Here is a 25,570-nt window from a genome sequence, read left to right on the forward strand (position 1 = left end):
AATGATCATCAAACTGTATGTCATTCGTAATCAATAGGATGCGATAGATTATATAATTATCATTTACCCATATATATATATATATATGATCCATTAATATCACAGGTTGAATTGAATTTTTCTATTCACAAGCCCCTTTTCAGCAAGCAGGCTGGCTCTCAGTACAGTTAAGTGATTACATAACCTCTGTACGCCTGTAAAACGCACACAGGTACTAATTAATCCTCATCCTCAATTCCTTGTTGTTGCTTCACAAATAAGGCGCTGCTCAAAGAGAATATACGATCTTGATCTTGAAAGTGATGGTTATCCTGCGACGTGTGTTTGCTAAACCCATCAAAACCTTTCACAATTGTGCCATACTTACTCGACGCATTGCCCGAAAGATATTCAGTTTCCTTGTCAAAAATATCTTGCTGGATCTGATCCCATTCTTGTTCCTGCTTTTTCTTATCCTGAAGAGCCTGTTTCAACCTTTGTTTCAATTCTTCGTATTCTTTCCTTTGCTTGTCCATAGTTTTGTATGTACGCTCACCCAACCTGTGTGTCCTAATGTACCAGCACTGTCAAAGAAACAAAAACAAAAACAGAATAAAAAAACAGATAAAAACAGAATAGAGAGATATTAGAAATAATCTAGTAGACCCCAGAGCTAATAGCTAGTTTCTACACCGTTTTATAGCTATGGGAACTTGTTTTTACTCTTCTACAATTCTCAGAACGGCCTTGATTTCTTCATAAAGTCTCAGTTCGATGGAGCGAACGCAAAATACGAAAGTTCATGTTGAAAACCAACTTCACTTTCTGGACTACCAAAGTTCAAAAGAGAACAGAAGATATATAGAGAGATAGGTAAAACCCGATCGTATCGAAAGACTGTTCACCTCAACTGAATTGTAGATAGAAATATAAAAGGAACCATGGTTTTGGATAAGGCAGTTGTGATACATTTTGGTAAACACTCTACCGTTGTGGGTTTTAGCAATCGTGATTTACCTCAGTGTGTGCTACCTTCTGCGTATTTGAAGATCGATGAGCGAGAGCCGATTTTTGGATTGTACGAGTTATTGCAGGCTACCGAAGGTGAGATATACACTTTGTTTGATAATAGAGGCGTTCCAATTGATTGGGATCTTTTGGAAAAGTTTTGGAGATGGATTTATGAAACGCAGTTGCGAGTTGATATCGGTGATCTTCCGTTGTGCATTACAGTTCCGCCAGATATTTCTACGACTGTTAGGAACCAATTTCATGATTTGGCGTTGTGCAGGTTAGGTGTTCCTGTTTTCCAGATGATGAGCGAACCTCTTGCAGTGACACTGTCTTTGGGAAGAAGTACTGCCCTAGTGGTTGATATCGGAGCTTCCAAAGTGACCATTACACCCATTGTCGATGGTAGTATCGTGAAGACAGGTATTTTAAGGTCTAAGTTCGGCGGCGACTTCCTTGATTTCCAATTGATGAACGCTCTACAGAAGGAAGAACAAGGGAATTCGTTGTATTATTGGCAACAGTCGCGTACCTGGATGCACGATTTCAAAAACACGATGTTGCAAGTGTCTCCGATGAAGTTGAAGGAGGTCGAAAAGCAGCTCCAGCAGCAACCCTTGAGCTTTATTCCTGTGCCCATGGAGGGCAAAAAGAATTTTCTTAAAAATAAAAGACCATAACGTGGGAGCTCAAGGATTGTTATACCATTGCTGAATCGTTGTTTGATCCGAACATCGTGTCTGCCGACTTTGAAAGTTCTTCTGGATTAAGTGAGCTTGTTGGGAAAGCCATCAAGAAATGCGCTGCCAGTGTAACCTCCAATAACAGTACTTCAAACGGAATGTCTTCTTCTTCGAGCGTAGGCACGTCCTCTGCAACCCCCGAGCAGATCCATGCAGCATTGCTAACAAATGTAGTGATCATTGGCGGCACCTCACTACTCCAGGGCTTAGAACAAAGGCTCGTCAACGAGTTAAGCCTGCAATTCCCACACTACAAGCTGTCTACGTATGCCACTCCTGTCCAAATCGACAGACAACTACAGAGCTGGCAAGGCGGTGTCAACATGTGCCACCTCCCAGATTGGAAGCTAGGTGTCTGGGTCACCAAGCAAGAATACCTGGACTCCCTGGATAAGTAATAAGAAACAACAACCCGGGAATCCTATGTGCTTTATGTATCTATGTAGGCCTGTGTGTGATGATCGTGATGATGATATAGGTATTAAAACACGTTCCGTACACCATGATGCATATCTCTGACGTTAACTGATCAAACGAATGGACTTTCACTTTCCCCTTATCATTTCCACAGGTACCACCTCGCACCCCCGTAGCATACACGACCAAACCAATGCCCCTCCCAAGCAAGCTCCTCGCATCAAACTCTATCAAGAAAGACGGCACAAACGCCATCCAAAACACTATCCAACTATACCTAGACTACTGCTGCCCATTCTCCGGCAAACTCTTCCTCCGCTGGTACGACGAAATATTCCCAACTGTGCAATCCAACACAAAGTACCAAATCGTCATCCAAAACGTTATCCAACCATGGCACATCGGCTCCCAGTACATGTGCGAAACCGCCTTGGCCGTGGCAAAATTGAAACCTGAAAAGTTCATCCCCTTCTCAAAGGCGTTGTTTGAGTCCCAACAACGCTGGTTCGACAGCAACACCGCAGACAAGTCCAGAAACGAAATCTACACGGAATTGGCCCTGTTCGCCCAGGAATCTGTCAATCTCCCAGCTGATAGTCTCCTTCCTCTTTTGCTAGTCTCCTCGGATGACGGCAACGCCGTCGTCAAGGATGTAAAATACTTCACCCGCTACCACAGACAAAACGGCGTCCACGTGACCCCCACCCTCGCCCTCAACGGCATCATAATCCCCGCCATCGAATCCAGCACTCCAACTGACCGCGTCTGGAAAATCATCGATCCACTAGCTACCACGGAATAAGCCATCCCCGCGGCCCGCTCTTCTAGCGTATCTACCTACATACCCAGCCTAAGTAAAACGAGTCATCCGATAAGAACATGTGGACATCTAATTTCATGGACATGTAAACAACCCTTATCACATCCCGAAAACAAAAGTAATACCTTATCGCTCCCTGGATAAACCGCAAAAACACTTGCGTAATACACAAACAAACAGAAAAACAACGGCAGGACGAAACTTCCCAGCACTCTCAAACCCAGCAAACAAACCACGCAAATGCCGCGTTTCTCCTCTTTATATAGCCTGACCCACAGAAAACCAATCCTGTGAGAAACACAAGATCAAAACCAAAGAAAACCCTCTATGTTCGTTGTTGTTGTTCGTTTGATAACAAAAAAAACGTCCACAAAAGGGTCTTTCTGGCATATTTTATTCCATAATTAGCTGCCTGCGTTAGGAACTGCCTAATGCAGTGCCTAACGCAGTGCCTAAGAAAGCCCGGAGTACCTAACAATCTTAACGCCAGCCCGCCACTCCTACTGAAACTTGCACTTACCCTCCGCGGATAAAGCCTAGCCAATCGGCGGATCTACCACTCCTCTCCTCGCGGCCTTACGTAATCGCCATAGTAGTACGCTTGCTTTCCAGACAAGCGACAACGGAAAAACTTTGAGGACATTACATACAAAACAAGACAAGACGAAAGAATTCTAAGCGCAGCGCAGCGCAATCAAAATTACTTGATTAACCAATCAATCTTATGGCCATTTTGGCAAAAATAGCCAATCAAAAGGTGAAATGACGATTGGATTTGGCGGATTGGTTTTTTTGTTTGATGGAAAGCTGATTTTACGCCCCTTATTGGACAAAGTGAATATCTTGGACAAGAAAAAAGGAAAGAAAACGCCGCTTTCTCACGTCGAAGGGCCAACGACAAGAGCTTTTGTAAAAGAAAAGCCCAATGGATTCATTAAGCGAGGTTATGGTGATGGCAATCGTATGGGGTATGATCACTATTTGATTTGATTGGTTTTTATTGAAGGCTAGGAATAGGAAGCCTGGGGAGCAAGATTTCTTGTATATATAGTATATATAGGCGAAGTATATTGGTTGTTGGCTGGCGGTATAAGCAGTTCTGGATATTAGTAGCATCAAGAGGCTCATCATCGACATCAGGCCAAGAAACTTTATTGAATCATTTATTTTTTTTGTTGTATAGGCAGGAAACAAGGGACGTATAGGCTTTTTTTGGGGTTTTAGGATTTTTTATATTATATTATAATATATTAGAGGAACCACAAGAGAGGACGAGCGAACACAGGGGATATATATAGATATATTAGGTTGTCGTGTATCCATCGTTGTTGTTATTATAGCGCGGCTGGTTATAGTAAGGAAATATTTGTTCTGGAGGTATAACAATTAGAGGGAGAAGAAAAAAAACAAATAGAAAGCAGTAGCTATGAGTGAGTTAGTTCAGCAGGCAGCTGTTTTGCAGAAGTATTTGGAGTTGGACCAGAGGGGGGTTATTATTGCGGAGTATGTTTGGATTGATTCCACGGGTAATTTGCGTTCCAAGGGACGGACTTTGGGGAAGAAGGTGAATTCTGTGGATGAGTTACCGGAGTGGAATTTTGATGGGTCGTCTACGGGGCAGGCGCCAGGGCATGATTCGGATGTGTATTTGAAGCCGGTTGCGTTTTATGCTGATCCGTTTAGGAAGGGGGACAACATTATTGTGTTGTCTGAATGCTGGAACAACGATGGGACGCCTAACAAGTTCAATCACAGACACGAGGCTGCGAAGTTGTTTGAGGCGCACAAGAGCGCGGATCTATGGTTTGGGTTGGAGCAGGAGTACACGTTGTTTGACCAGTTCGATAATGTTTACGGGTGGCCCAAGGGGGGATATCCTGCGCCTCAGGGCCCATACTACTGTGGAGTTGGTGCTGGGAAGGTGTTTGCTAGGGATGTGATCGAGGCGCATTACCGGGCGTGCCTCTATGCCGGGGTGCATATTTCCGGTATCAATGCTGAGGTGATGCCATCGCAGTGGGAGTTCCAGGTGGGGCCTTGTACAGACATCTCCATGGGGGACGAGCTATGGATTGCCAGATACTTGTTGCACAGAGTTGCTGAGGAGTTTGGCGTCAAGGTTTCGTTCCATCCAAAGCCCTTGAAGGGAGATTGGAATGGTGCCGGTTGTCATGCTAATGTCTCTACGAAGGAGATGAGGGCGCCTGGAGGTATGAAGTATATCGAAGCGGCTATCGAGAAGTTGTCAAAGAGGCACGTCGAACACATCAAGTTGTACGGTAGTGACAATGAACAGAGGTTGACCGGCAGTTTCGAAACGTCGTCGATGTCTTCCTTCTCCTCTGGTGTCGCGAATAGAGGTGCATCCATCAGAATTCCAAGATCCGTTAACAGGGAGGGACGTGGTTACTTTGAGGACCGCAGACCTGCATCTAACATTGATCCGTACTTGGTTACCGGTATTATGTGTGAAACTATATGTGGCGCCATAGAGAATGCCGATATGTCTAAAGAATTTGAAAGAGAATCCTCTTAAAGGAAGACGGGAAGGGTCCTCCCCAAGAAACATCGATGCCAACTTTGTTGTGAAGGGAAACATTCTTGGGACAACTAATCTATTGAGAACTATTTATACAACCAACACTCTGACTTTATTCTCGTACCTGCCTGCCTATCTATACATGCTACATTTGAGTTGACACTAATACTAAAAGAGACTTAATTGGAGGAATATTTAAAAAAGAAATATACAAGATGTTTTTGGACTTAGTCCGCTTTGGTTAAAGGGAGAGTTCATTCCGAGCAGGAGGGATGGTGATGACGTAGAAGATGTGCCCTGATCGAATGGAACTGAGGCGTCAACGTTCCGTAGTAAAGTACGTTGCGTGTGACATTCACCGCTGCGACTCGTTATAATTGTATAGTTAAAAAGAAATATACATATAATTAAAGAAATAACACCTGTATAATGCTGCCCAACTCTAGAACCGTATGTCAGTTGCCTGGGCTTTGTTATCCGTTACTGGCCAACACTGACCGGCTTCCGAGTACTCGAAAACTGTTTAACAGAGAGACGAGTCATCATGTCTCTCGATATATGTTACCCGGGTTTCATAATTTAAAAAAGATATTTTGAGAAATTGAAAAATCGCTTTTTTTATAAGGGGGCGTTCTCTGTTCTGTTAAAACTGGTTAAAACTGGTACTATGAACACACGTAGAAAACTGTAACCGCACACCACGCCTACTAGATCTGTCGAAATCACTCTCAAGGTGTGGGTACCACAGGGTTGAGTTACTGGAATCGGTTTCATAATATATCGTCACACAATGTCTGTGCACCAACCAGCCAAAAAAATTTTGCTAGATAGCACTCATTTTCATGATATTAGAAGTACCATTAGCTCGAGGCCGGTTGCTTGGGACGCATTGGTTAGAGCTGCTGATCTTAGTGAATTCGATGCTAGTATTGCGAAGAAGTTAGATTCAGTGCTACTTAAACATGGTGGTAGTAAGTGCTTAGATGTTCCTATTGAAAATTGTGTCCTTGCTTTAGTTCATTTATTATCTACTTCGAGCAATCAGGATGCTAGAAAGTCTGTGATCAATTTATTGTCAGAATTGTTAACGCATGATAGGTTTGTTCATGAAGTTGTGCGGTATTTCCAAAAGAATCAGGAGGCAGTCGAAACATTGTTTAATGGGACTTTAGCGGAGGAAACAGTAGATACTCAATTTATTTTGATTTCTTCATTTAATGTTGTGTCGTTGTTGGTTCAGAATGGGCTACAGAATGATAACTTGGTTCAGAAACTGCTTTCAAATGATAACTATATCAGCGTTTTGAGTAATTTGGATGAAATGGATACATCTTATATATGTATTCGGTTGTTACAAGAGTTACTCACAGTAAAACAATACCGTAAGTTGATATGGATGTATGAGAAAGCTTTTTTACCTGTTATGTTCCAAATTTTAGAACGAGCTCTAGAGGCCAAATCACCCACACGGGCTATTGCAGCGAATAGTAACAATTTGGGTATTCAATCGCAATATTATGCGTTGTTGATAATCTGGTTGTTAACATTTGAACCGACAATAGCCTCCGAATTGGCTAATAAGTACCTGGTCAAGTTTTTGATGTTGTTGAAGCTTGTTAAAATAACCATAAAGGAAAAGATTACCCGCCTTTCAATAGCGATAATTTTGAATTGCGTGGCTCCTGATGTTAAAGGTCGTAAAGAAACCATTAAGAATTTATTACTCTTGGGTTCAGGCCTTCCCATATTGCAACAGTTGGGCGAAAGAAAGTACAGTGATGAAGAATTACGCGAGGATTTAACACAGCTACAAGGGATTCTAACATCTGAATATCAGGAGCTAACATCATTCGATGAATACGTTGCCGAATTGGATTCCAAGTTATTGATTTGGTCGCCACCTCATGTGGATAACACATTTTGGTCCGAAAACTCTCATCGATTCAAGGATGAAAATTGGAAATTATTTAGACAACTATTAGAAGTGTTAGAAGACTATAGTTCCTCGCAAGATTCTAAGGATAATGTGGCGGTACAAGTTGCGCTGAATGATATCACACACATTGTGGAATTGCAGCCGGAATGCGTTAATGTGCTAGGTAAACTAAACGCAAAGGTCATTATCATGGAATTATTAAACCATTCAGATTCCAAAGTAAAATACGAGGCGTTGAAAACCACACAAGCATTTGTCGCCAATACTTTCAAATAAAATAAAAGCATATAAAATATTATAAGTAAAAAAAACGTAGAATCTGCAAACGTACGTCTATTACTTCCCCAAAGCATGGCTTGCCCCTTCAGATCATCTATAGGATTTTTTAGTACTTAGTCCGGCTATATGCAGCTACGACATCGTCGCCTTTTCCAGCTCCCAAACTGGATGCAACTATGTGATCTTCAATCAGGGGTGCATCTTGTTTTTCATATTTGAACCCGCTAAAATTATGGTCGACTTCTTCTGACGAAACTTCTTCTTCCGAATCATACTCCATCTTCTCCTTCAAACAGAATCGATCCAAATCTCTGTCGCCATCAAATTCGTGTTCTTCGTCCTCATTCACATTAAACTCTTGAAACTTATCCTTCAACATTCCAAAAAAGTTAGTCACACCACGGTTGTTGTTTTCATCTCCATTAGAACTTACCTTGAGCGACTGCAATTTGGATTGTGTCAACTGTAGAAGAGATGGCTTACTTTTCACGGTTCCACTTTTGGCAAGTACAGGAGCTGGTTGCACATCTTGAAAGAAACTACTGATCGATTGTTTACCCTTGGCCAACGCTGCACTATTATGCACATCCTTTATCTTTCGCTGCAACAGATTAGTAAACTCCTGGCCAGGTAAAGAGCCACCAAGAGACTGCCCAAGTGGCACGCCGCCATTAGACCGACTGGCATTCCCATATCGAGCAGTCTGCTTCTCCAGTTCCTGTAGTTCCTTCTTAGCCTCACGGAGTTGGAATTCCAATTCATGAACAAGTCGCCTTTTAGTTGACAGCTGACAGAGAAGGTCTGTAGGGATGTCCTTTAAATCATCAGAACTACCATCTCCTCCGACTGCATTTTGAAACTCACCATCACAATTATCAATACCCTTATTACTAGCAACTGGTTTCCCAGAGGACTGTGTATCTATACCTTTCTTTGATGACAGCGAATTTTGTTGCGGTGTCAGCTGTCGATTCTCATTGCTGAGTCGATTTTCAAAACGTTTTTTTTGTTGCTGCTGAACAATCTTTGAAGGGCGCATCCCACTTAATTCATTGCCTTTAAATTGATTGATAGACATCGACCCTTCGTTCCAACAACTTTGACCACTAGTACTGGTCAAAATAGTAGGTAGCTTAAAAGTCTGCGACAGCTAAAACATCTCAGTCACCTTTTAGGATCCGCACCTATACTCTCTCACTTTTCGAGCCGTGAAAAAAAAATCCAGTTTTCAAACACACAGCATTTCGTATCATTACCCATTGATGCACCATCTCTGCACTCAGATAAATACAGAACCGACCATTTTTGGACCGCCAGAAACAGTCCAATGCAAGCAGTTCTTGCATGTTTTCAACTGAAGCAGAACAACGAGCGTCTGATAGACTTTATAGGGTATAATACCAAGCGTGTGGCTAATAGGCTAACTGATACCACCGATGAGAAGTTACTCAATTTCGTGCATAACACCCAATTACTCAAGGATGAGTGGGCCAGCTCGGCGACACATACTGCTGAGCTCTTCCGGTTGGCTCAGGAGCAATTGAAGTCATTGAACCGCATAGCAGAATGGGAACCTGATTGGATCGTCTATCCGCTGTATATGTGTGCTTTACAACTGTTCAAGATCGCAGAAGCTCTCGATCGCAGTGCAGAGGCTTCTTCGCAAACAGCCAAACCAGGTGACCTTAAGCAAGAGGGATACCTTACCCAATGCGGGCGCACAATTCACATGTCTTTGAATCTCTGTCTGAAAGACCGCGACCCCAGCGCTACCAACAAGCGCTATGGTGCTTATTACTTCGCCCTATTGCTATTCAAAGCGTACCACAAACTCCGTGCCCATGGTCTCATCACCAATATGGTTAAAGTGCTGGAATCTCGCTCTAAGGAGCTTCCCTCCGTGCAGAGTGCTTTTGGTAACAGACGTGCGTTCACTGTTACATACTGCTACTATCTGGGCCGCTACTATGCCTGCAGAAAAAGCGATTATGCCAAGGGTTTCCATTGGCTGAACATGGCTCTCATGGATTGCCACACCTCATATAAAAACCAACAACGGCAGATCTTAGTCTTTTTGATCCCCATCGCCTTCTTAACGAATAGATGGTATCCACGGAATCACGTGCTAAACAAATGCGACCCTGCGAAAGCTGGCATAGATTACAGACCGATAAAGACTGCACTCCTACAAGGTAACCTGGCACTCCTGGATCAGCAGCTGGAACATCAGCAACTACCTCTTTTGACACGTGACCTATATCTCCCTTTCTCCCACCTGCGGCCCTACGTAATATTAAGACTGGTCAAACTTGTCTGGAAGCACAACCACAGCAACTGGAAACTCCCCACAGCCCTGATCGCAACTGCCATCGCCTTCGCCTCCAAAAATTCGACGACAACTACTACTGCTGCTACGTCTAGCGACAAGTCCCCCGCCAATGATGTCGATGCTGATCTTCTGGATCGTACAGAGTGTCTAATAGCCAACCTTATCAACAAAGGATTCGTAAAGGGGTACCTCTCCCACGGTAATCGGGTCCTCGTCGTAAGTAAGACTGAACCTTTCCCCAGACTCGTTCGTAAAAATGCCATTTAGAGAGAGGAACCTTAGAGACCTCGAGGAAAAGCCCCCCGTCGGTCGAGCCCCTCAAGCTGACTAAGCTGCCCCACCACTTCTCTACGCGCTTCAAACACCGGTGCCCCTCATTGCTGTGCGTCCATATGGGAAAAATGATAATCGTCGAGGACTGCCGTTACGAGTCGAAAAAAGCCACAGCTCTATTCCCTTCCGCTAGAACTCAGTATCCCTACCGTACTTCTAGCTTTCAGGGACGCATGACCATGGTAGTTGCGCTGCATATACATGTCCGCCTAAAGGGACCGTTCAAAGTACGCGATGTACACTTTGTTTAACATTGGATGAATGATATGTATGCGATAAGCTTCCCGCCAGCCATGCCATTCATGTACGCCATAAGAATAGAAGCCCAAAGCAGAAAAAGAGAGCTACGCAGAGGGATCCGGAGGCTTTTTTGAATACACGTCTTTTTACAAATACTTGATCACGCACTGCAGGTGTATTTACATTACGCACGAGGGTTTTTAATTAGAGAGCCTGATATTCAGATATATGTCTTGGTCACTCATACGTAAACGTATTTTTAAAAGTTATAATTGTAATATATATATTATATATATTATATAGGATCTATTTCTTGAGAGCAGATAGCACATCACAACTCTATAAGATAAAGAAGATATAATCTATTCAAATAAAAACATCAGAAATAATGAAATTCCTAATTTTGACCCCAGAAGAATCGCTGCCTTTTGTGATCCCATCGCTGTCGCCCGTCACACCATCAGGCTCTAGTAGCCGGAAGGATAGCTTTGGCAGTACATGTGATGAATGTTGCGCACACCGTCGGAAGGACTCATCTGCATCGAGCTTACAACTGCAATAGGAAAGAGAAAGGTGAGATAGAGGTTATGGTTTAGCCGCAGTGTGCACGGCATTCACACATAGGCGGCGACGGGACACGACTGTGTATGGGTTTTATTTAACAGTCTTAGAACGTTTTTTTGTGTTCTAAGGATGGTGGTTTGGTGGTTTTCGGCTTCAGAGTTATGTCGCTGGACTGAGGTTTCCGCCTGTTCGCCCGCCATCAGGCAGCCCCTAGAGGGAGAGATTGTCTGGAGGGTTTAAGCTGCGCACCGACCATAAGGAGAGGCCTTGCTAAGGAAGCCTCGGGAAAGTTGGTTTTGTTCGTTAGGAACTTAATTACGTAGCGATATACATTTATGTGTAGTCAGTCAATCGATAACAATGGCAAATGGTTTCCCTCTTGCTCCTGAACACATCTACAGGCCTAGCATCATATCGTTTAACCGACGAGCATGTATGGTTGGCTATGGGTGAAAGTATTTACAATGGATATCACGTGATCTTTCAGGGGTAGAACTCTCTGTACTTGCGGTAATAGTAAACAGTGCCGTAGCCACCTAGGACAGTCAACACCAATGGGACTGGCTTCTTAAAACGGGATGGGAAGCCTCTTACAACCCCGGTTAGAAATAGCACAGAACTAGCGCCTAAAGCGATTTCGAGACCATTGTCCATGTTGTTTCTTAAAAGGTAGCCGGCGTAAGCGTAGATACTACCGAAAACGAGACCTGCAGCTAACGAGGGCACAGACTTCTTGCGCCAATAGCCCATGCCGCCGCCGATTGCAGCGAGTGCAGCAAGTGAAAATGCTGGGTGTTCCATTGTGGATGATGTTTTTTGTCGGATTAATGTGCCAACTTGTGTTTTTGATTCGAGTGTATGTGTTTATTATGTATGTGCATAGTATATATAGCTGGATGCAGGATTGGTCTTCTGGAGGACGACAAAATAAGGCCGGGTAACACTTTTGATGTGAGTCCGTAAAACAGGGCTCTCTGTCTGCAAATGACAATTGATTGAGAGGGACAAAAGTGAAACTTTGGTGAGCAAGTTTACGGTGAGCAGCTTGCAGGTGTACGTGGTATTTGTTATATGTTGTTGTTTTTGTTGGATCAGGAAGCCGTGGGATCTGTATAGCCGTAATAAGATGTCTTCATTCTCGCGTTGCGCCAGTGGTTTAGGGCACTGACTATTCAAACTTTTGATGTACAATTTGACAAGGCTTTCTTTCAGGCATATATGCTAATGACCGAATAAGTAGAAAAAAAATTAAAATATAGAGTAGTCAGCTTGTTATTTCTTTAGAAGAGCTTGTATGTTATATATCGGCAGAATCTTGATATACGGGGGAATACGGGAAGTTGTAACTAGATAAGCTCTGAGAAGTGTTAATCACATCATCTACTGGGACGATACGCAGGCGTGGATTGCAGTTGGTCGAGCAGAGAGAGAGCGAGAAGAGAAAAGAGCAGGAGCAAGAAATATGTCAGATATTCAGAAGCTACCCCCAAAGATTCAATATTTGAAGTTGAAAAGAACAACGGAGCTTAACGGTAGGTTGAAGAAGGAGTTGGCTCGTGAGCGAATAACGGCATCCAATGCATGTTTGAATATCATAGATTATACTTCAACGAACAAAGATTATGCCATACCTCAGTTGTGGGGATATATGAAGCCGGGTGAAAATCACTTTAGGGATGATGGTGAGAAATTGCAAAAGCGAGGGGGTTCTGGTGAAGTCAAGACCTGCTGCTGTATTATGTAACTAAGTAGCCTTTGCAAGTTATAAGTTTAAAGTGCATAATGTCAATATATGAAAGAGACATAAACACAAATATGTACCATCATGTATGTCAGGAGGATAATGAGGTCGAAGAAAACAAAAACCCCCTTGCAGATAGGTAGATAGATATACATGTCGTATGGGTACAACTTTAAAAGAGAGACAACTTAACCGGATTGTTCTTTTTCCGTCTGTAGCAGAACACCATTAATCTTAGCCGCATCTTCTTCGTCGGAATTCTGTTTTTCCTCATCGTCACCACATCCACAGTCGTAATCTTCCAAAATATTCTCGCAAGGGTGCATTGGTTTCTTCAAGGACTTGTTAACATAGTTGTGAATAGAACACCCCCACATAGCTGCCGCTGTCCTGCTTGAAGACTGAGGTGGATACTTAGATAGCAGTTGCATGAAATGCTCAGAACATTCACCACATGGATATAGTTCGCCAAATAACTGAATCAGCTTCTTTAACTTCGATTGTTCCTCATTTGTTGGCTTTTCTGGGAATCGAGCAAGCAACGTATGGAAATATTTCCATGAAGCCCGTCCTAGCTCTTTCCTAGCATCCTCAGTAGGCATTCTAGGCATAATTGAGTCCGCTTTCTTCTTCGGCTCTTCTCTGTCGTTGATCACAATTTTGTCTTGTGCATTATCGGTCACCGGCTGTGCATCATTTGCACCCTTGTAAGATAACTGTTGACCAGAAAACGTATACCATATTAACAGGATTAGCACAGTACAGAGTGCGCTTCCTAGCTTCTGTTTATTTATCTTCATTCTTCACTTTACCAGGAGACTCTAATCTTGGATAGTTTAGTTGTTCAGGTGTAGATAAGGAGTGTATATAATTGTCCCTTCCCACGTTTATATTCCTTCGCCTCATCTTTTCTATTAACGAATCCAATAGAGCTGGTTAAGAAATCACTGCCACCTGCAAAGATCACAACATTACAGAAGGTTGAGCAGTGGACCATCGATGGCCAGAAGGGAACCCCAGAGGGGTATGAATGCTATAGAGACCAATGGCGCTCGAGAGATGCATGCTAAAGTGCTCCAATCTCGGAGACCAGTTCCTATCAAATCAATGAACAACGATTCTAACGTTTCCCCGCACTTATTTCTGTCACCACGACAGGCGCATCCTACTAGTCCTATTGGGGCCAATACTATCCCAATTTCAAGAGAACAGTCATCGATGCAACGACAACGGTTACAGCAGTCACAGCAGCAGCAATGCAAACATCCAAAACACCGTTCGAATAATCCGAATAATCCTTCATGTGATCATTGCGGTACCGTAATTATACCAGCTCCCAAAGCTACATTGACATTTGAAGATTCTCCTTCTATATCTATTCTAGATTGGACTATTACTACTCGTAAGAAACCGATCCTTAACTCTCAAGAACTTGATGAGTGGGATACACTACTTCATGGCTTGGCATTGCCAGAAATGATATTCGGTAATAGCTATGTTCGTGTAGAAAACGAGAAACACAACTGGGCTCTAGAGTTCAATGCGTTAGATGCTTTGAAGTTAGTAAAGCTGGAGGATTCAGGGATCAGAGTGGCGTACGCACACAAGTGGATTAACAGCAAGAGGGAGAAACAGAAGGATTCCCAGGACCTCGATGATACTTCATTGGATATCTCGCAGCAGTATGATTGGACCTATACCACACCATATAAAGGCACTTTGAAAGGCCCAGAAATGATTAGGGATGATAGCGTTCAATTACCTCTGGAAAAGTTGTCCAGACTAGATCCTATCCTATTTTATGACGACATGATTTTATTTGAAGACGAGCTAGCTGACAATGGCATTAGTATGTTGAGTGTCAAAGTGAGAGTGATGGATGAACGTATGTTGATACTGAGTCGTTTTTTCCTGAGGGTTGACAATGTATTATTCAGAGTTATTGATACAAGAATATACATAGAGTTCGATGAAAACAGAGTTATTAGAGAGTTCAAAGAGTTTGAGGGCGACTATAAGTCTGTTCTAGCAAAGAATAAAGTATCCCATTCACATGATCCAAAAGCAGGTATGAGAGACAGTAATTGGGTGGTACAACATATTAGCTTAGTCAAGAGAGAATGTGATGTGTTGTCGATGCCTTTTTAATGTTGCCTTAGATGCTTTTATAAGGTACATATATAATTATACATTACTTGGTTCATAAACTCTCATACTTTGGTTATTGCTTTATTATAATAACTATAAAGATTTAAGAATGTATTTTGCTGTTTTTCTATCTGCTGGGTTACCGCATTCCCCTATTTCATTTAACTTACGAAATGAGAGTTCGAATAGCTTATCCTTCCTCAGTAGAGAACTGATTTTTCTCACAAGGGCCCAGCCTTTCAAACATGTTTCGGATAGTTCAACAGCTCTTAGAGCGTTATCTAATGCTTCTTCCAGTAAACCCTCTTCTGTTTTGCCTGTACGAATCGCTTTGTAGAATAATATCTCAGATAGTTGAGCAAAAGCATTGTAATTAAACGGTGAGATAATCAAGACATCTTCTAGACAGTATGCAGCCTCCTCAAAATGACCATTGGAGTAATATTCCATTGCCAACTTCCACCATAGTTCTCCATCTAATGGAAATTTCTCCAATAAGTCTATTAACATTGCCAACCGACGATCACTGTGCATCTCATAACTGTTGATAGCTAACAATTTCTTGGAAACACAAAGATAATCAACTGAATCAGTATCAAATTCTAATACACTATTTAAGAGCTTGTTCAAGTACTCTTTAGCCTTCAAGTCTCCTTCAGTGATCTGCAATAAAGTCGCCTTCATAATATGCAATTTCGGTGAATCATGACCAAATCTATCCGTTAACGTCCGATATATCACCTCCGCTTCAGTATCCTCACCCATATAAACCGCCAGATTAAACAGAAGTTCTGTCAAGGTCATAAAGTCCACTTCAGATAGATTTGGATCTCCCACATTCAGGTAGTGCTTCAATTCAGTGTATAAGTGCTCAATTTCTTTCGGTGGAAGAGAGACATACTGATGCGTAACAGAAAGTGTGAGCAATCGCTCCTTCAGCAAATCCATACCTCGCAGACTTAAAGCTTGTTACTAGGTTACGCTGATGAGGACTTGGTACTAATGATACCTTGGTATGTTATTCCCTTTTGAACAATTACAATTGTCGTGGAGGATTTCACTTGATTAATAGATCACGTGGCAATTATCATTATCGACGGTAATCCAGCTCGTTGAAAAATTTTGCCGTTAAATCAAGATGAACCACAGGGAAATTAGTTTGAATTATTTAAATTGATAAAGATAATAGTGTACATACCTTGAAATATAACGTGTGTTTTATGATAATAACTAGTCAAAATGTCTATTAATATTTGCAGAGATAATAATGATCCTTTCTACCGTTATAAAATGCCTCCGATCCAGGCAAAGGTTGAAGGTAAGGGTAATGGTATTAAGACAGCAGTCTTAAATGCTGCAGATGTTGCTCGTGCTTTGAATAGACCAGTTGCATATATTATTAAGTACTTTGGTTTTGAATTGGGTGCTCAGACGTCTATTTCTGTGGATAAAGATCGTTTCTTGGTTAATGGTGCTCACCAGCCATCTAAGTTGCAGGATGTCTTGGATGGGTTCATCAACAAGTTTGTTTTGTGTGGTAGCTGTAAGAACCCAGAGACTGAGATCACTATTGCCAAGGATGATGATCTAGTTAGAGACTGCAAGGCCTGTGGACAAAGAACTCCTATGGACTTGAGACACAAACTGTCATCCTTCATTTTGAAGAACCCACCTGATTCTATGAAGGATGGCTCTAGGAAGAAAAAAAAGGCAGCTACAGCCTCTGCAAACGTTCGTGGTGGTGGTATATCTATATCGGATATTGCACAAGGTAGGTCGCAGGCAGATGCTGAGGAAGGGGACTATTCAGATGATGATGAGCTAGCTCGGCAGATCAATGCTGCTGCTTCTTCGTTGCAGCAGATTGAAGTCAAAGACGATGAGTGGGCTGTGGATATGTCTGAAGAGGCTGTTAGAGCTAGAGCCTTGGCGTTGCAGGGATCTGAGACCTCTTCTGCAAAATACACTAACCTAGATGCATTTGGTGAATGGATTTTATCCGAAACGGCCGATGGTAAAGACGAGATTCCAAATGATGTGGAGATCTACAAGAAGGCTGCTGAATTGGAACAATTGCAGGAACCCAAGATTGCCTATGTTCTGGCGCAGGTATTATTTGATGAAGATATTGTTGAACAAATCAGTGAACATGCTCCATTGTTGCAAAAAGTACTGATCAATGACAACTTCGAAAAACAGTTCTTGGGGGGGCTGGAAAGGTTTTTGGGCTTGGAACGCCCCAAATTGATTCCTATCCTACCAAAGATTCTGCTTCAATTGTACAACAATGATATTATCTCTGAAGAACAAATCATGGACTTTGGCACTAGATGCTCTAAAAGATTTGTCCCAAAAGAAGTTTCAAAGAAGGTCCGTAGGGCAGCAAGACCATTTATTACCTGGTTACAAAGTGCAGAGAGTGAAGAAGAAGGGTCTTATGAAGACGTTGATTAGTTATATGTAAATCGATCCTCACCCTATTATATGATCTAAACTCATGCATGTACATTATTTAACGCGTTATGTATCAGATGATAGCCTCCGCATAGTTTCCTACCAATTATTCAAACTTCTATAATTCGACTAACCACCCACATCCTTTTACAACTATTCAGATGCTCAAAAAAGTGCAGAACACTATATGATGATCTTAAAGACGCGTCAAACAGTGACGCGTTTTTCATATGGGTTATATGCATAATGTGTCACAACGAACATACATATTCCCAAGAAACGTATTCTAATATGAAATAGTCGTATAGAAAAGTAGATATTAATCCGAAAATTAACACTAACAAGAGTATTGGTACTATAACCCCACTAATGTCAGAGTCTTGATCATCATCACCCTATTACAAAAAGTTGATATAATTTGTTTGATTCTATATCTCAAAAAGGAACTTTTTAAAAAAAATATCGAAAATACGACTGCGAAACACTCTTTGTGCTTGTTTACACAAATACTGCAGCTCCAAATAGGACTTTAATAGCTAAGGATTTAGTATTCTACATACAAGATAGAGACACCATGCAAGGCCAGAAGCCTGAGAATAAGAAAGAGAGGTATGGTGCTGCTTTCGTGTCCAGTGTTAATGAAAGGCTTGCAAACGAACCCAAGAAACGTGGCAGACCCAAAAAGGGAGCTATGGAATCTGGGAATGAAACAAATAAGGTGGATATAAAAGGGTTGTCAACAGAAGGGAAACTTATAGGAAATGCATCTTTGTCAGATTCTGATGAAAGCTATGGGATTAGTGGGGGGAAGCGACCAAGAGGAAGGCCTAGAATTCATCCTCCTGTTGAAAACAAAATGAAGAAGTCACGTGGAAGACCGAGAAAGGAAACCCTTGATAGTAAGAAACTGCAGGAGGATCTTGACTCACAGCCTATTGTAACCTACCGAATGAGACCCTCGAGTCATTCTGCTACTGTTGGTGATGATCAGTCATTGGTTAAACGCGGTCCTGGCAGACCACGGAAGATACCTATTGCATCTGAAGCGCCTACCCAGGTGGTTGAGGGAAAGAGAAAACCAGGTAGGCCACGAAAGAACCCAGCAGAAGCTCTAAAATCAAATAGTGAACCTTCAGTTAGAAGAGGCCCCGGTAGACCGAGGAAAAGTGTTGTCATTTCGAGTGAAAATGCGGTGCCTGAAGTGAAGCGGGGTCCAGGAAGACCAAGAAAGTCCATTTTTGATGCTTCTGTAAGTACTAACAATGCTTCAACAAGATACTCTCAGACTACACATAGCGGAACACGTACTCAAGGTTTAACGAGTTCTGATACGAAGTCTCGGAAGGAGCCCAACACAAAGAATTCTACGTTGCACACAACAGAAGAAACTGCTAAGCAAAGTTCTGAAAGAGATGAAGGTTCGTCCAGAATTTCCAACTCGTATAAAAGTAACTTATTCAGTTCCCAAAGTTATTTCCATAATGGTGATTATAAAAGTGTTTTGTTAAATAGGCGAGATATTAAAAGGCCTAAAAGTAATCGTGGGATAGAAGATACCAATAAATTTGCTGCAGAAACTCCAAAACGAGACGCCCATGATTTGGATCTAACTTCTTCGGCAGAAAAGCAAATCATACACAAAGGAAAACATTTGCGTGAATCTAGCAGGTCCCTTAGATCAATGCGTGAATTAAGAAGCTCGGTGACCTCTATTTCAGATCTTTCCGATCTGTCACAGTCATCTGGATCTGGAGTAGGTGGCACCTTTTCTCCTGAAGAGAATGCGATAAATATTAGGGGCTCCAGCAGTACTTCAAACGAAGGGCAGTATACTCATACCAAAGAGGATATACGTCGTCCAAATATTTCTAGTACCAGTTCTATTTTGGATTCAACAAAAAAGAAGAGGAAATTGAAAAAGACGGGTACTATTATTTTGTCAGAGGAAATACCTAAATGGGAGGCTGCAGCACTCAAAAAAAGATCTAACTCTGAGAGTTCGAATAAAAGTATTGTATTGGACTTTGCAAAAAGTCGTCTTTCTTCACCTCAGACCGAGCTAGCCGCCAATAGGCCTAACTCAAAGAATACAATCTTGGACGATAGTTATGACACATTTGAATTCAGCAGTAATGGGAACAGTGGCTTCGTAATACCTCCAGATGCCTTCAAGTCGCCTCGAAAAATAAAACCTACCGTGGATGTCGAAAAGAAACAGACTGGTATTTTAGGAATTATCAAAGGAACAGCTCAATCCTTACAATCCATGTCCAGATCACCGAGACATATTTCAATTGGAAAAATAAGTAGCAGCCTCGATGTAATAGACACAAATATCCAGTTGAGTGATAATGAAAGCGAAGTTAACTCTAATTTCTCAACACCTGTGGCTAGTCCTAAATCGGTTCCGCATCTTAGGCCACGTAAACAAATGCATCATTTTGTAATTGATGATGTTGCATCAGAAAGTGAGTCTGAATCATCTGCAACCCAAGTCTCTGCAACACACTCAATTGCATCAAACTACGTTTCGCAAGCGGTAACAGGTGCTCAAGTACAATCTGTTGCTCCCAAATCCTCTAGAATTGAAAAGTTAACTATAGATAAGAGTGTATTACTCTCAGATAATTTCCAGTTACAAGATCATGGAACCCCGGAGACTTACAGTTCAAAAAATTGCGATTCTCGGAACCAAACAGCAAATATGGAAATCCCTGAACCGTTTGAAAGCCTTCCTAGTTGGAATTCTTTGCCAAATACTAGTTTTGATAATACAAATAAAGATAGAATTATGTTGAGCAATTTTTTGCATGGTCTACTGAAATATATTAACGTCAACGATGCAAATCTGAACCGGGATATTGATGGCAATATTAATTACTTTATTCAACAGATGCCCGGAAACGAATTAGATATGACATTTGCAGAATGGTTAGACCATAAAGTTAGAGAATTGAAAGATGAATATCTGAAGGAACTTGTTAAGAAGAAGGAACTTTTGTTAAAGCAATTCAGGGCTTCTGAGGAAATGGTTAAAAATATTACCGATGGTAAAATATTACTTGAACTTGCTGAACGGTTTGAAATTTATTATTAATTGTTATGAACTTTTGCGAATGTAAATATTGGTCAAACGTGTTTTTTAATGTAGTATTAGTAATAGAAAGTATCAGTTTAAAAACCCGTTTTAAACGTCTGTACGTATGTATGATATATGCAATGATACTATTAAACATTAAGAAATAAAGGTGGGGGGGGGGTTGGTGGGAAATTATAGAAATGAAGGGGAGGGTGAGGGGAAATTATAGAAATGATTTGGCAGTCATTATGACTCCTCTAATACTTCGTCGTCATCCTGTTCCGGAGGTGGGCCATCTTGCGTTGGTCGAAAAACAGGAATTTGAAATTGCGGAAACAATTGACGAGCAGCTGCAGACTGTTCTGCAGCGGTTGCTCCTGCAATCGTAAGCCCGTTCCCTTGCACCATCGCAGCTTGTTCATTATCCCATAAGGTACGAGCTCTCAGAAGCGCAACTTCCCTCTGCCTTGTCAAAACGGCCACATTGTTTTTAAGATATAACCTTAAAACAACAGTATCCAATTTATATTTTTTTAACATTTCTTCAAACCGCGGAGTCCATAGCATCCTCCAGATAGTGATAGCTTTGACATCACGAAGATTATTAATCTCATATATTCTTTTCTGAATATCACATATGGTGCGGTTCAAGTCTACAAGTAACATATAAATATGTGACATTTCAGCTAACATGGAACCCGTGTATTGAAATTGAATTCTTATGATACTGGAAACATTTACCTCAAAATCGGCGATGCGATCGTTCAATGCATGGAACTTCCTTACAATATCTGCTAACTCACTGTTTAAATCATTAGAAGCACGAGGAGCCACTATCCCATCATGGTCACGCCATTCTGTTCTGAATGGTTCTTCACAAAAAGACTCATCAATTAACGGCATGAGTTCAGAGACATCTTCACCAGTAACAGAATCATCCTGTGGAACTCTTCTTATAAAGGTAAGCAGGTCATCTATCCTCTCAAAATTTATATTTTGAAATGGTTCGTTCGCTGCGTTAAACATACTTGAGGCTGTCATCAATGCTGCGCTTTCTTGGTTTATTTCATCAGCAATTCTTTTTAGTGCCTCTTCTTCAGATTCATTAGGTCTAAATAGACCTCTAGCGATTAAAAATTCTATTAGTATCTTCCTTACCTTTGTAGTTGGGCCATCTGTTGGTCTTGTCATGCTCATTAAATGATGACGAAGCTTTTGAACACCTTTTCCAGAAAAGACACAAAAAATTTGACGTTGGTTGACTGTAAACTCACTTGGCGGTGGTCTGCAAAACTGTGTGATATCTGGTCTGAGAAAAGATGGTACTGCTGTTAACGACAAATGAGAAAGCTTAGGGCATGCCATTACCAATTCGTAAATTGGATAGATTGTCAAATTAGTACAGTAGGATAAATGGACTCTTTCTAAAGTGTCGTTTCTACCACGTAAGGCAATCATGTTTAATAACCCTTCGTCAGTCATTTGAGAACATTTAACGAGACCTATTCTTTTTAGTTTAGTCAAATCCCCCAATTCGTATAGGGTGTGGTTAGTTAAATTGGTACAACAAGCAAAATCGACATATTGAATTCTTGGGCAATTTTGTATTAAAACTTTGACACCATCATCAGTAATGTTAAAACAATGGCCAAAATGAACCGTTTGTAAATTTTTACCCAATTTCGATAAGGCAATTAAGGAATTATCAGTGATCCTGCTGCACTTACCCAAGTATACATTTCTCAACTTAGGCGCCAATTGTACTAATTTAGCAACAGTCTTATCAGTAATACTTTCACATGCGGATAAATCAACGAGTCTTAACGCTGGTAAACTAGTAACGTTTAATGACAATTGCGTAGCAAAAGAATCACTTAATAGCATGTTTTGCGTTAATCTGAACTCGCGTAATTGAGGTAACTCAGTCATTAGAGTTACAATGCTTTCATTGTTTATCTGAGGGGTAGAGGTCAAATCAACCTCAACGAGTAGTGGGCATGAACGTGCCATTTTCACCAACAGGGAATTAGTGATATTTTTATTAAAAGTTATCTTGACTCTCTTTAACATGGGTGCGTTCTCAACAAATTGTTCAATGGCATCACATGAGACCAAGTCCGCGCGGGGAACGTATAGTCCTTGGATTCGTTTACAATCTGTTGACAAAACGGTGAAAAGTTCGTTACCAACCTCTCGAATGCCTGTTATGTCAACACTTTGTAGAAACTTGCAACCTTTCAACACTTGTGCAATTGATTTAGTGGTAACCTGTTTACAAAACACTAAGGTTAGTCTTTCTAAATTTGGACAACCAACGAAATGTAATAACTGTGAATCAGTCATATAGTCTCCTACAAATGAAAAGTTCAATCTTTTAATCATTGACCTATAATCGAAGACTAACTCTGTAGCTGGTTTCCTCATAGTATTCATAAAGAGGTCGAGCTGGGGTTTCTTGTTAATGTGAGGTCGGTAATATAAAAGTTTTACAATAATAGCAGCCCAAGCCTTGCACACAGTCAATAATAATACAACATCTGTCTTTTGGCCGACCATTTCCAATACAAGGGAAAGGATCTCTTGGGGTAACTCTTTTAAGGGAAAGACAGATTTTGATGAGGCAACAATAGCGCCAGAGGCACAGATGTTGCTGGTTGTTGCGGCAATTACTCTGCTATTGTGGGTGTGATTGTTGTTGGTCGCGGCATAAAAATAGTTGTTATTGTCGTTCTCGCTAGTGTTATTGTTAGAGTTGGCATTCGTGTTACCATTTATGTTTGTATGGCCGTTAGAAAATGGAGTACGAATGACACTCTGATGTAGGGGTTGATGTTGTAACTGTGGTGTTAGTCGATCAGTGGTATTCTCAGATTGATTATTAGACTCCACCATCAGTCTTAGTCTATCCCAATCAGATTCATCCATGTGATTTTCCATCAATGCAATTTTAATACCCAAGTTCTTATGAGGATCCCAGTCCATTAGTTGAGGTTTAAAATACTCAACAGGATTTCTCAAATATTCACCTCGAGCTTTCGCTATGAGATATCTCTGGACTTCAATCTTAAACTGTTGCATAGTTACTTGAAAGTTGCCTCTCAATCGTTGCATGTTTAAAGTTTCCATTTCTACCGCACGAAGCCTTATTCGCTGTACCTTGGACAAACGGCTAATATAGCGATTTTCAGATTCTGGATCATTTGTGTCGCCACTCCACTGCATCTGGCCAGACTGTAACTGTTGAAGCTTCAAATTGTCAGCCTCAAATGACTGTAATAACAAGGCTTTTCTTTTCCCTATAGTGTCTATAGCCTTCCGAAAAACAGAACGTGCCTCCGCTTGGAAAGCTTCAAATAGCCGCCGCTCTTCGGCAGAGGGTAGTTGCAATGATATGCTTTGCTCATCTTCTAACAGGTCCACATCGTTATCTACATCAACCACAGAAGCTGGTAAAAAACTGCTGTTTTCGGCATTATTATGAGTGATAGTAGCGTTATTATGGGTGTGGCCGTTGTGCATTCGCGCAACACCCAAACCACCGTTGTCAGTTGTAGAAGATGTTGGCAACGTCACCGATGCCCTCGTTGACGTGGCAGCTTGCTGAAAAAACCGGGCATTATGTCCTACAATACCTCTTGGCCAATCTCTGCCACTCTGCTGATCATTTAGCTGCGATATGTAAGTTTGCCCCCTTTGCGTAACCCTCGAAACTCGCTCCCGGAATTCTTGAGAGTATTGCTGCCGGTCAGTGTTAGACCTTGACGATATGGGATTTGTGAACCAACTTGCTGGCAGTCCAGATGCAGGTAATTGCCCGTTATTGGGACTGCTCGTATTGTTTGTACCACTGCTAGTCATTCTTGTGTTTCTCGCTGTTCGTCCCACAGAAATTTGGAAGACTCGCAAAAAAATAAAAAATAGAAGCTTTGTTAGATGCTGCGCCTTTCCCAACTATTCTAATAACGGTGTATGTCGTAACGCTATCCACCCGTTACACCTTCTATCCTCTTTCCCCCTAGTTGATTGCTCTATATCCTCTAAGCTGTAGTTCAATTATACTCTCTTGTATACTTGGAAACCTAGCTCCTATATCTGTTGTATCAACTGAAAAATCGACTTCTATCCAAAAATATGTATGGAATCAAATAGATTTCCCTTTTTACCTTATCTTGTATTTCTCAAAAACGTCTCTGCAACTAATTAAGGCCGAGATCTTACGTGCTTTCTAAAGGGGAAGAGACAATCACGGAAATGATATATATATGTAACTTGCTTCCCAACCAATCCACAAATATCCCAAGTATACCTGTGGTTTTCAAAAAACAAAAAAAGCCCCCTTTCTTCTTTATTTCCTCCGTTCTCTCTCTTCGCTCTCTCTCTTCGCTCTCCTTCCTCCCTTCTAAAAGACCAATCCTAATAACCCGTTACGTTATTCTTGCCCTAAAACTAACACCGCCCTTGCTATGTCCAATCTTGCAAATACAAACCTCCAATAAAAGCTTACCACTCTAATTGTGTTGCGATCTCCTAACCTAAACCGTTGGATTTTATATCAAAAACGATTCTTATATGGGAAAACCAGGGAAACAAATAAATATACGAATCGTACCTCCCAAGAACTTCGCAAAATCAACCTAAACTTTAACCTAATTCTTTGTATCTCTAAAACAACGGCTGATTCCTCCAACTCTCTTTTGCTTATTACCTCCTTTGATTGGATTGAACTCTGATTTGACTTGGACTTGGGTGGCGATTTACTAGTAGCCAGGTTAGGTTTCCAATGCCCCTGCGCGAAGGCGTCTGTTTGCGGAGAATGCGTTTTTAGATCTTTTGTGGAATTCAGATCACTAAATACGTTCTGCACAGGCGCAGACACGGGTCACAAGAAGAGGGCAGGAGAAGTGCTATGGAGGGGCTACGGAGAGGCTGCAGAGGTGGGATATGGGGGCATCATGTGG

At 41.5% G+C, this 25,570-nt stretch overlaps 15 protein-coding genes and 1 further gene across 15 annotated transcripts; 10 read left to right on the forward strand and 6 right to left on the reverse strand.

Moving 5' to 3' along the window:
- Positions 1-218: 218 nt before the first annotated feature.
- EAF6 (Eaf6p) lies at positions 219-515 on the reverse strand (the record flags this gene model as incomplete). Its single annotated transcript, XM_003646449.1, has 1 exon — positions 219-515. One exon carries the CDS (start codon positions 513-515, stop codon positions 219-221), a length of 297 nt encoding a protein of 98 aa, XP_003646497.1.
- Positions 516-920: 405 nt separating this feature from the next.
- Ecym_4659 lies at positions 921-2,131 on the forward strand (the record flags this gene model as incomplete).
- A 212-nt stretch (positions 2,132-2,343) lies between these two features.
- Positions 2,344-2,952, forward strand: Ecym_4660 (DsbA family protein; the record flags this gene model as incomplete). The annotated part of the gene is made up of 1 exon (XM_003646450.1): positions 2,344-2,952. The coding sequence occupies one exon, from the start codon at positions 2,344-2,346 to the stop codon at positions 2,950-2,952; it is 609 nt and encodes a 202-aa protein (XP_003646498.1).
- A 1,444-nt stretch (positions 2,953-4,396) lies between these two features.
- GLN1 (glutamate--ammonia ligase) lies at positions 4,397-5,506 on the forward strand (the record flags this gene model as incomplete). The annotated part of the gene is made up of 1 exon (XM_003646451.1): positions 4,397-5,506. One exon carries the CDS (start codon positions 4,397-4,399, stop codon positions 5,504-5,506), a length of 1,110 nt encoding a protein of 369 aa, XP_003646499.1.
- Positions 5,507-6,299: 793 nt separating this feature from the next.
- VMA13 (H(+)-transporting V1 sector ATPase subunit H) lies at positions 6,300-7,721 on the forward strand (the record flags this gene model as incomplete). The annotated part of the gene is made up of 1 exon (XM_003646452.1): positions 6,300-7,721. The coding sequence occupies one exon, from the start codon at positions 6,300-6,302 to the stop codon at positions 7,719-7,721; it is 1,422 nt and encodes a 473-aa protein (XP_003646500.1).
- Positions 7,722-7,830: 109 nt separating this feature from the next.
- ACF4 (Acf4p) lies at positions 7,831-8,802 on the reverse strand (the record flags this gene model as incomplete). Its single annotated transcript, XM_003646453.1, has 1 exon — positions 7,831-8,802. The coding sequence occupies one exon, from the start codon at positions 8,800-8,802 to the stop codon at positions 7,831-7,833; it is 972 nt and encodes a 323-aa protein (XP_003646501.1).
- A 249-nt stretch (positions 8,803-9,051) lies between these two features.
- Positions 9,052-10,320, forward strand: Ecym_4664 (uncharacterized protein; the record flags this gene model as incomplete). The annotated part of the gene is made up of 1 exon (XM_003646454.1): positions 9,052-10,320. One exon carries the CDS (start codon positions 9,052-9,054, stop codon positions 10,318-10,320), a length of 1,269 nt encoding a protein of 422 aa, XP_003646502.1.
- A 694-nt stretch (positions 10,321-11,014) lies between these two features.
- On the forward strand, positions 11,015-11,188 carry SPO24 (Spo24p; the record flags this gene model as incomplete). Its single annotated transcript, XM_003646455.1, has 1 exon — positions 11,015-11,188. One exon carries the CDS (start codon positions 11,015-11,017, stop codon positions 11,186-11,188), a length of 174 nt encoding a protein of 57 aa, XP_003646503.1.
- A 485-nt stretch (positions 11,189-11,673) lies between these two features.
- On the reverse strand, positions 11,674-11,991 carry TMH11 (Tmh11p; the record flags this gene model as incomplete). The annotated part of the gene is made up of 1 exon (XM_003646456.1): positions 11,674-11,991. One exon carries the CDS (start codon positions 11,989-11,991, stop codon positions 11,674-11,676), a length of 318 nt encoding a protein of 105 aa, XP_003646504.1.
- Positions 11,992-12,652: 661 nt separating this feature from the next.
- On the forward strand, positions 12,653-12,934 carry STE18 (Ste18p; the record flags this gene model as incomplete). Its single annotated transcript, XM_003646457.1, has 1 exon — positions 12,653-12,934. One exon carries the CDS (start codon positions 12,653-12,655, stop codon positions 12,932-12,934), a length of 282 nt encoding a protein of 93 aa, XP_003646505.1.
- Positions 12,935-13,119: 185 nt separating this feature from the next.
- Positions 13,120-13,731, reverse strand: ERV2 (flavin-linked sulfhydryl oxidase; the record flags this gene model as incomplete). The annotated part of the gene is made up of 1 exon (XM_003646458.1): positions 13,120-13,731. The coding sequence occupies one exon, from the start codon at positions 13,729-13,731 to the stop codon at positions 13,120-13,122; it is 612 nt and encodes a 203-aa protein (XP_003646506.1).
- A 199-nt stretch (positions 13,732-13,930) lies between these two features.
- Positions 13,931-15,079, forward strand: TIP41 (Tip41p; the record flags this gene model as incomplete). Its single annotated transcript, XM_003646459.1, has 1 exon — positions 13,931-15,079. The coding sequence occupies one exon, from the start codon at positions 13,931-13,933 to the stop codon at positions 15,077-15,079; it is 1,149 nt and encodes a 382-aa protein (XP_003646507.1).
- A 93-nt stretch (positions 15,080-15,172) lies between these two features.
- Positions 15,173-16,027, reverse strand: EMC2 (Emc2p; the record flags this gene model as incomplete). The annotated part of the gene is made up of 1 exon (XM_003646460.1): positions 15,173-16,027. One exon carries the CDS (start codon positions 16,025-16,027, stop codon positions 15,173-15,175), a length of 855 nt encoding a protein of 284 aa, XP_003646508.1.
- A 291-nt stretch (positions 16,028-16,318) lies between these two features.
- TIF5 (translation initiation factor eIF5) lies at positions 16,319-17,533 on the forward strand (the record flags this gene model as incomplete). The annotated part of the gene is made up of 1 exon (XM_003646461.1): positions 16,319-17,533. The coding sequence occupies one exon, from the start codon at positions 16,319-16,321 to the stop codon at positions 17,531-17,533; it is 1,215 nt and encodes a 404-aa protein (XP_003646509.1).
- Positions 17,534-18,107: 574 nt separating this feature from the next.
- BIR1 (survivin) lies at positions 18,108-20,630 on the forward strand (the record flags this gene model as incomplete). Its single annotated transcript, XM_003646462.1, has 1 exon — positions 18,108-20,630. One exon carries the CDS (start codon positions 18,108-18,110, stop codon positions 20,628-20,630), a length of 2,523 nt encoding a protein of 840 aa, XP_003646510.1.
- Positions 20,631-20,858: 228 nt separating this feature from the next.
- On the reverse strand, positions 20,859-24,470 carry GRR1 (SCF ubiquitin ligase complex subunit GRR1; the record flags this gene model as incomplete). The annotated part of the gene is made up of 1 exon (XM_003646463.1): positions 20,859-24,470. The coding sequence occupies one exon, from the start codon at positions 24,468-24,470 to the stop codon at positions 20,859-20,861; it is 3,612 nt and encodes a 1,203-aa protein (XP_003646511.1).
- Between the last annotated feature and the right edge of the window lie 1,100 nt (positions 24,471-25,570).

Source organism: Eremothecium cymbalariae, chromosome 4 (assembly GCF_000235365.1).
Source record: "Eremothecium cymbalariae DBVPG#7215 chromosome 4, complete sequence".
Classification (NCBI taxonomy): domain Eukaryota; kingdom Fungi; phylum Ascomycota; class Saccharomycetes; order Saccharomycetales; family Saccharomycetaceae; genus Eremothecium; species Eremothecium cymbalariae.